This window comes from Artemia franciscana, unplaced genomic scaffold, assembly GCF_032884065.1.
Source record: "Artemia franciscana unplaced genomic scaffold, ASM3288406v1 PGA_scaffold_1179, whole genome shotgun sequence".
NCBI classification, from domain to species: Eukaryota; Metazoa; Arthropoda; class Branchiopoda; order Anostraca; family Artemiidae; genus Artemia; species Artemia franciscana.
Window position 1 is genome coordinate 1,476,170 of NW_027062617.1, and position 9,870 is coordinate 1,486,039.

The window sequence follows — 9,870 nt, forward strand, 5'->3', positions numbered from 1 at the left end:
AAAATCAATTAAACAAGGACTTACTCATCACTAAATCCATCCACATGTAATATCCTCATTTGCTTAACAATGGTACTTTTGCCAGATTCTCCAGCTCCTAAATTTAAACAAAAAAAAAAAAATATTAACACAGATTGATAGGTAAAAGACTACCAAAGCAGTATTTTAATTATTGATGACGACAAGATATATATATATTTTTTATCATTTATAAGATATGAAACAATTTACTATTGAAATACCTTCGACAAACAACCATTCGTGAAAATTAAATTTCTTGCTCCAAAAAAAATATATAATAATAATCTTAATAAAAGACTTATAACAATGACAAAAAGCATAATTAATACAAAACCCTAAAAAGACCAATAATAAATGTCTATAATCTAAGGTTAATATGAAAAAAAAAATCTACAAAATTCTCTTAACTTAAAGTAAGTTAAAGATAAACAACAACTATCAAAGATAAAACCAACCAACAAATAAGAGAATATTTCACATGGTGAAACAGGAGCAAGAACAATTGAAGTTGAGGTAAACATGATAATTCAATACCTTGGATGGCACCTTTTCTACATTTCCATTTTACTGTAAATTGCAGTCCTTACAGGGATCTTTTGCTTTTCCTCTCTTGTAGGGTGACTCCTAATTAGGCTGATGGGGAAAGAATTTTTCCAAGGAATTAATGAGAGCATTTTGACTAAAGCTGATGCAAAGAGCCTCAAATCTGTACTTAGCATGACCAAAACTCCAATGTGAAAGCCCACTCCCCCCCCCTTCATTTAAGTAAGAAGCTTGAGCCTGGGTTACTTCCTGTGCCCTTTATGACAAAGATGATGGAGAGGGAACAAAAGGTCACATCCTGGGGAGGAAACCAAGGTCTTCAAGGTCTTCAAAAATTTTGATTCTTTTTGGCCATTTACCTCCTAACCTAAATATATGCACTGTACCATATACCTTAGTGTTTTTAATAGGATTATCCAATAGAAAATCTTTGCAAGGCCTATCAGGTTTACTTGTTTATTCAGATATGAATTTTGACACTAAAAAGTCATCAGAGCTGAAATTGAAAAATATCATACACAAGCAGAAATAGCAAAAAAATCAGGAAAGGAGGTATTAAAGTTTTTTCAGAGTAGGAGGGGGGCTTCTTTATCTAAATTTAGCCTTTTACAAACAAATACGCCTATTTCCCGTAATCTGGTGTAAGGTTTGCATAATTTTCTTGTAGGGAGGAATGTTTCAGGAATGAAAAATTTCTCCTCTGAGTATAGATATGAATTTTTGAGGGTTGTTTTCCAGGAAGAGTACTACTAGGACAGAAGATTAAAATTGCGGGGTAGTGGGAGGATCTGGAAATACTTCGATAGGAACTACAAGTTTATGCAAAAGGTTGCAAATTTTGACACATTCTTAATATACTACAGCTTTTCACAAAACTAAATTTGTTACTGATATCCCAACTTCAGTTGAATCAGTCACAAAAGTATGAACATTTTATGATAAATTATACAGAAAAAAAAATCAACCTTTGTCTTATTGTTAGCTGTACTCATACAAAAAAAAAGAATCATAACATTCTAATGATAGTTAATCATCAAGCTCACCTAAAAAAAAGAGAAAACTTCTTTGCACACCATCAAGAAATTTATATTTGTTCCAGTACATATGGTAGTCCCGTTAATATTTCAAAAGGATCTTTTTTAGGAAAATATAGACTTGAACCCTTTTTGGTGGTTTCAGCACCACCCCCCACCCCACTGCATCCCGGAAAATTCCTCTGCGTGACTTTAAATTTTTGGCTGCATCTGGCTATGTTTAAGACATGTAAGCATTTCAAATTAGATCTTAGTTTCGTTTAATGTGTGGGAAAAAACTGATGGTTTTGCAGATACCAGTGCCCCTTACTCAGCATGGGTGAGAAGCAGGGCTATATCTAGGATTTTCTGTTCAGGAGGGGGATAATTTTTCGGGGAATAAGGTTTCCAGAAGAAACAATAATGCATGGAAACGTATGCATTTCGTTTTACAAGTCGGACATACATTTAGGGAGGGGGCAAACCCCCATAAACCCTCCCCTGAATAGACTTGGTGCCAAGGTTACTCCTTTAGAAGTGATTTAATTCATGGGCAGAGGTTTTGCACCTGTCAGATTTGAACTTACATGCAAAATTCAATATTAATTGAGCAACGGAAAGTGCATCGAATGCACCATATTGTAACAGCATACATACTATCATTCACATTCTAATAGCAAACAAACAATTATTAAAACAAGAATCTCACGATTATTCTATGAGAAACGTCGAGTAACCCCAATTTAGCTAATTAAAAAAAAATCGTAGCTACTTTTATTGTGGTTTTAACTTGAGTCTACCTGAAAATTGCAAAACAAAAATATCCAAAAACAAATAATTACAACTTTTACTGATTTAGCACATAAGCCAAAACAAGAAGAGTTTTTGTATGTACAGTTCTCTGTTACAACTTTAATCTTCCTGCACATAGCAAGTTTGGGCTTATTGCCATACACCAAACAATTGACAATATATCAGCCTAAGGCAGTTTTCAGAAAAAAAATACTTGAATAGTGATTTTACTAGGCAATATACTTTCATCAGTCCAAACAGCACTAGAAAAACAATGCACAGAGTAAGGTGAGTATGTACTAAGGTAGTTTTAATGTAATATGGACAAGAAGCTAAGCAACAAAGAATTGTTAAAAGATAAAACATCTGAAAAATTAGCCCATTGCCAGCTACAAAATAAGTAAGAAATTATTTATCCTATGACCCCTAGATAGCTAAAAACTATCTTTGGTCATAATCTAGGACAGTATCTTTGCCAACTTGGAAGTTATTGACCTATGAGGATAAAACTATGAGGGTGAGGAACTATTCCATACCCCAATATTGCATCTAGAAAGTGTTCTAAAGTTGGGATCTCAGCCTCGCCTCTACTGGGCAGTCTTAAAAGATTACTGGAATACTGATATCTGAGTCTGATTGATAACATACATTAAACACAAAACATAGTATATACCCTTTTCTGAGGACCATAGAAAAATTATTTTACCCCTTTCCCCAGGACGAAACTTTAACTTTACTTACCCCCTTCCTCCCCTTTAAAAAAAATTATAAAAGTTTAAATTTAATTCCTTAGCTGTGGAATAAAATAGGGTAGATGTACTGAAACCAATCATATCACCATTTATCATAAAACCACACCAGGTCACTAAAAAATTTATTTATAACCATTGTAATAAAATCACATTTGATTCCAATACATATTGTAAGACATCACATAGTTGTATTTACAGTTGAAAATAGTGATTGGCTGAGAGATATCAGCACAACCAGCTCTATAAGTAAATATACATCTACACTTTTTTTTTGAAGTCTTAGGCTTAAAAAACCCATTTTTGGAAAGAAAATTTCAAAAGCCAAGTTCTAAGCACAATTTCGCCTTTTGTTCAAAGACCTGGCAATATTTTTATGGGATCTCTCAAATTTTACAAGAGCAGAAAAAGGAGAGACAAGAGGTTGATATTGATAGATCAAACCCTCAATTATGCCAGTGAAAGTATTTTTAATCCCACTTCATATTTCTATGCCTTAGAAGATTGTATATAATAGACCTCTAAATATGTTTTAATTTTAGCAAACAAATCTTCTTTGCTATTTTGGTTTGAGTTTGCAACTTTTTAAGCTTAGGTTTTGAAATAATAAATCTAATTAATGATTTGAACAGGATTTTAAACTATATTTTTTTTTAACTTTTTACATAAATTTTGAAAAGCTTATGCACGGAAGTTAACAAAGGTATGAAGCCCAAAACAGTTTGCTTTATCCTAAATCAAAACAGTTTGCTTTATCCTAGAACATGAAGTTTTTTGTCTAAAAGTCGATGTCCTTTTGGAGAGGGAAGGCTTAACTAGATATTTCAAAAACACCTTCCCAGAAGAAAATTTAGTATTTATGTTTCAAAACAACATCTACCAAACTCAAATACTTTCAAAGATGGTAAAAGCTCCTCACCTAAAATACTGTTGTGTTGGTGAAACTCTAGATAAAGGGGCTCTTTACCCCTTGGAAAGTAGCAGATTTAGAGGAATAAAATTTTTCAGAATGAGTTCAGAGCCTAAGTTATGACCTAAAAAGATATTTTCCAGCTCATAACTCCTTACTAATTTCTTAGGCTCAGAAAATTGCTAAAAGAAAGAACCTTTTTAACCATGAAAAAAAACACATTTTCCCATATTTAGCCTTGATTCTACTTTTCTATTGCTCTAGGGTTTGGCAACACAACTCTAATGATTTGAGCATGTTTGAACTGTATTGGGTTTTTTCCTTTTACTTACTCTCTTTATGGTCAGCTCCTTTCTCCAGTGTTGGAAGAATGTGACCTAGGAGTAATTGTTGACAATGATCTTAAATTTAGCACTTATGCAAAGAAGGCCGCAGCATCAACTAGCTCATCACTAGGGCTCATAAAAAGAACAATTTCCTCCTGTTCTCCTAAAATTCTGAGCCTTTTGTACAAAGGACTTGTTTGGCCAAGGCTTGAGACAGGCATGCTCCTTGCATCCCCCTTTTTTAAAAAAGATGTTAAAATTCTTGAAGACGTCCAGAGAAGAGCCACTAAGATGGTGAGTGGACTGCATGAGCTCCCTTACTCTACAAGGCTATGCAAGCTGAAACTCCCAACTCTGGTTTATAGAAGAAGATGGGGTGATGCCATTCTGGTTCATAAACTTATTAATTCAAAGGCAGTTCCTGGTCTTCTTCCTCTGGCATCTCAGGATTCTTGTACAAGGGGACATAACTTGAAGTTATCCAGGCATTTCTCCTCAAAGCGGCAATGCGCCCATTTTCTTACCAACCGTGTTGCCAACCTCTGGAACAAATTACTGCCAGATACCATTGCTGCCCAAACCACAGACAGCTTTAAGAACCATCTTGACAACGAATGGTCAAAAAAAGAATGGAAGTATAACTGGGAAGCACTCGAATCAGCAACATCAAACCACTAGTCAGGTGTATGTATTCAACTATGTGTCATGTGTTATCAACTCTGGGAGTTTCTACAAGGAAAAATCCTTATATTGCTCCAAGCTGCAATTTAAGGTAAAATAGTTTCATTGAACTTCTTAAGGTGTATATTTCCTTTGAAAGTTGTATTTTATTCTTCTGTTCTTGTACTATTTTACTGTATAGTAAAAGATAAAAATTTTCCTATCACTCCCTAACTCAGATTCAACTATACACCTACTAAATCATATTTTCAAAGTTTGCTGTACAGGGTTATTTGACTAAAGGTTTGTTAAAAATTGTCAAAAAAGGACAATTCTCTTGTTAAGCAAGTTTAGATCCTTCTCAGAGAAAAATTCTAAGCAATATGATTCAAAGCAATTACCTTGAATTTATCTATTTCTTAAGTTTCTACTTTTAGAATAAAAAGTTTGGGTAAAGATATAGAGTGGCAGATGTCCAGAAGAAATTTGTTTTCAATAAAATAAGTAGCATTACCTTAAATTGCAGCTTGGAGCAATGTAAGGATTTAAATCATGAACTCTGGGCTCCTTGTAGGGCCCCAGAGTTCATGATTTAAGTCGTTTTCAATATTCTGAAGTGACCAGATTCAGTAAACTGATCAATAGCTTCCAGTTGGATTTTCACTCCATTGAGGACCACTCAGCATCCAATTTTTGTTTGAAGATGCCCAAAGATTGAGCAGTAACAGTCTCATCAGAGAGTTTATTCTAACCATTGATGTTTCTTGATGAAAAGAATTAGTGTGAAAGACTCTATATAGGGTAGACTGCTTAACAAGTTTCAGGAAATGACCTCTAGTTCTTGAGTTAGGATCACAGTGGAAAATAATGCTGGGAGCATATTAGCCATCATTAACTTATAGGCTAAAATAGCATCACCACTATTTCTCCTGTATACAAGTGTTGGGAGTTCCAGCTTTGCTAGTCTTGCAGGGTAGGAGAGTTCCTGCATGCTGGATATCACTTGGGTGGCATGTCTCTACATATCTTCCGACACTTTTGTGTCTTTTTTATAATAAGGGGAGGCTAGAGCCATTCCAACTTCAAGCTTTGGATGCACAAGTCCCTTATACAGAAGATTGAAGACTTTAGGGGAACAAGTAAAAAGAGTATGCTTAATCAACCCCATAGTTGAACTAGGACCAGCAGCAGCCTACTTAGTATGAGTACTAAATTTTATTTTATTATCAATAGTGACTCCAAGATCTTGCTCAGTATTTACAGAGCAAAGTGGGTGGCCTGAGAAAAAATACAAACAACAAGGGTTTATTTTCCAAAGTGAATGACATGGCACATAGCAACATGGCACATAGCAACATGAAATTTAAGAAGCCATGCCTCAGTCCATTGATCATGCAGTCCAAAATTATTTTTTTTGTAAGGGCATGATCTTCACACAACAAGGCTAGTTGAAGGAGCTTCAAGTCGTCAGCATAGAGCATTAGTTTACTGGTGATAGTTGAAGGAGCATCATTGATGAAGATATTAAATAGTGCAGGACCCAAAACAGTTCCCTCAGGAACTCTGCTGAAAACATGCTTAGAGGAAGAAAAAATATGGGTTACCAGAGTCATCAAATAACTGAACACACTGAATTTGCAGATAAAGAAAATCAAGGATCCAGAGCAGGGAATTCAAGCTTGACTGCATGTAACTTAATAGCAAGTTGCTTGCAATTGATCATTAAATTTCTTATTTTGTGCTCCTTTTCAACATGCTAACCATTATCCTTACAATGAACCCTCCTCCTCCCTCCATGATGGACCAATAGGGTCCTATTAGTACATTTATTTGTTGTTGTTTCCATGGTTTTATCTGATGTATAATAAGCTAATATGTCATCTTCTTTCAGTATTGATTTATCAATACCTTGTAATGCAGATGATATTTTCAATGTTATTAGGACCACTAGCAGATTAGAAAAATCTTTTTTGTGAAATCACTAAGAAATTAGTTTGTCCCTAAATGCAACAAAATGTGAAATTTTGATTTTTAATGAGTCAAGTGTGATAATGTAACTAATAGATTTATATATATTTGATAATATATATTTTGATAATAGATTTGAATGGTACTAAAGTTAAGCCATACCAAATGTTTTGTATTTAGTGCCATTTTACTGATTATTTAGTGAAACTGATTTTTTTGTGTGTACATTATCTATTATTCATTATATTTTATGTATTATTTATTATATATTGTGTAAATGTTCAATAGTATTTTTTATTGTGTAAATTTTTTGGGGGTTTTATGGTGTGTGTTTGCTTCTGTGTTTGTGCTGTTTCATTGGTGATTTCTTTTTTTACTATAAGACTATAGGTGGAACCATCAGGGAAGGGGGGGGAGGGTGAATTGTCACAAATACAAATTTAACCAAAAACAGACCACAAAATTAGCAATTGAAAATGTCCCTCTTTGTTATAGAATTTTCATTCCTGTTTTCTATTGATTTTGTCAGCACTGAGTCAATTTACAGGTATGTGAGCTGAAACAAGAGTGATGCATGGCAGAAATATAACTTGGACTATATATTTGCACACTAGGGGGGGGGGATAAAATATAGTGGAATTGTAGTCAAAACTTATTAAATATAATTATTTGCATATTTTGAAATAAAAATTGTTTTCTTGGCATGTTTCTTTCTCAACAGCCCTAATTCTTGGCTTGTACTATTTGAAGTATTCAGCAATGTATACTCCTAGAGCTAAAATAAATTAATCACTTAATTATTAAGAAAATTTAGACAAATGATGAAACAGTACAATTTCTAGGAGGTATAATAGGCCTAGAGATTTTATAGTAATTTTGCTGATGAGTAATGGTTATTGACCTGACTACTGATTAACTCACCTTACTGTCTACTTCCCTACCCTACTCATTGTTCTTTCAACACAGACTAGGCTACTAATAATTGTAGTGAAATCCTAGTCCCCCCTTCTATTACTAAATATCTGGATGTTACCCCAGGTTATATCCATTGTTTGCTTATCTTTGTGTTATGAAAGTGAAACCTTGCAAAACAGATCTTCTACTTAAATGGTGTCAAAGAAAACTGTTTTCAACTTCACAACTTTGCTTGGCCCTGAATTCATTAGGCCTAATTAAAGTTTCATTTTCCTAGCCTAACCCCTGTCTAAGATATCAAACTCCCAACTCAAATAGTGCCCAGTTAGCAACCAAGAAAAAAAAAACAGAATAAAAAAAGGAGGATGAATTTGCTACCAATGCAAAAAGGTGATTTTCCTTCTTGTTCAAGGTGGGGGTTGTAAGTTTAATATCCAGAGTTTTCATCAATGGTGATTCAAATGATGTGCTTTCTGTTTTGCTATAACTTTGTTTTTGAAGGATTTTGGACTCTTTTCAACAATTTCTGCACATTTATTTCAAATAGCCTAACATTTACTTATGACAATTACCATTCCTGAATAAACTGACAATTTGACAAGACAGCTTTATGAACATATTTTAAAACATTGGTTCCTAGGCTATGGGGTATTTTGAGCCCCTTTAAGGGCTGAATATGTTATTTATGCTAGAAGCAATTATTGGATGTGGAAAGAGCAAAAAAAGGCATCAATTGGTGTATTCACTTTTTTCCTAGCTAAATTATGTGAAGATTTGGTAAAATTCTAGTTAATTGACTTCTTGCTATCTTGGAAAGGGTTAAGTTAGGAAAGTGAAACTTTCAAGGGATGGGTCTACAGGCTAAATTATGTACTGGGAAGGTATTTTAAAGTACCCACCTCCACCGAAATCTGCCTACATGACAGGTCTATAGCCTATCTACTGAAATTTTGACAAAATAACATTTCACCTTAATTTTCAGTTACTAGTTGCTTCTGTCTGCCTTTGCTTCTGAAAATGCAATTCCTGTTATTTGAGTAGAATTTCAAGCCATATCAACGTTTTTTTCAAAATTTAGGAAATGTATTTGCATATCTTTAAAACCATATAAAATGGGATTGAGCAAAGTTATGAAGCTGAAAACAATTTTGTTATACTTCAATTAAGCAGAAGATCTATCTTGCAAGGTTTCAGTTTTATAATACACATATTTTTAAAGGTCATCAAAGGTCAGGGCCCTCTAGAGGGAGAAGGAGTGGAGGTAGGTACTTGAAAATACCTTCCCAGGACATACTGTAGCCTGTAGACCCATCCCTGAAAGTTTCATTTCCCTAGCCTAAACCCTTTCCAAGATAGCAAGAAGTCAATTAACTAGAATTTTACCCAAGACTTATATATTTATACCAATTTATGATATGAAATAAATAGTGGGAAAATAGGCCTAGTTAGCCTGAGCATGGTCTTTTATTATGGATCACTAGCCCAGCCTAAAGAATTGAAGAAATTTTAAGAAAAATAACAAATCTCTCTTTACCTAATAATAATAACCTATGGGTAGCTCTATAAATCTGCTTATCCTTTTGTATCTGCTGATTGATTTTCTTGTTGGCTTCTTTTCGTTTTTTGTTTTCTTCTGCATCAGACTTAGAGTTTGTTCCACTAAAGCAACCCATTACAGAGCCTCTTTCAAAAATCACTGGGTTTACTGGAAAGCAGCACATAAGAGCCCTAAAACTATTGGGTACACTGGTTCTTTGACACTGTTGACCAGCAACAGTCCTTTCTACTGGAGCTGGTTTGGTCAACTTTTGAGGAGCGGAGCACTGCATTCGGGCAATTTATAAACATTATATTAAATCATGCTTCATTGTGAGTACATCTACTTGCAATTGCTAGAAATTCCAACATAAATGAGCAAATATTCCTCTAATTTTTGGTAGTCTTTACACTACAGAAAATTCCCTAATATTCAT

The 9,870-nt window shown here is 34.1% G+C and overlaps 1 protein-coding gene across 1 annotated transcript in view; it reads right to left on the bottom strand.

The window, feature by feature from the left end:
* The window catches only part of LOC136041189 (guanine nucleotide-binding protein G(s) subunit alpha-like), a 128,920-nt gene extending 119,050 nt beyond the window's left edge, over positions 1 to 9,870 (bottom strand). The window contains exons 1-2 of the mRNA XM_065725748.1: positions 9,432 to 9,870; positions 25 to 97 (exon numbers count right to left, since the gene is read on the bottom strand). Of these exons, the coding sequence (XP_065581820.1) occupies positions 25 to 97; positions 9,432 to 9,726 (368 nt within the window). The 5' untranslated portion in view covers positions 9,727 to 9,870. The remainder of the gene's footprint in view (positions 1 to 24; positions 98 to 9,431) is intronic.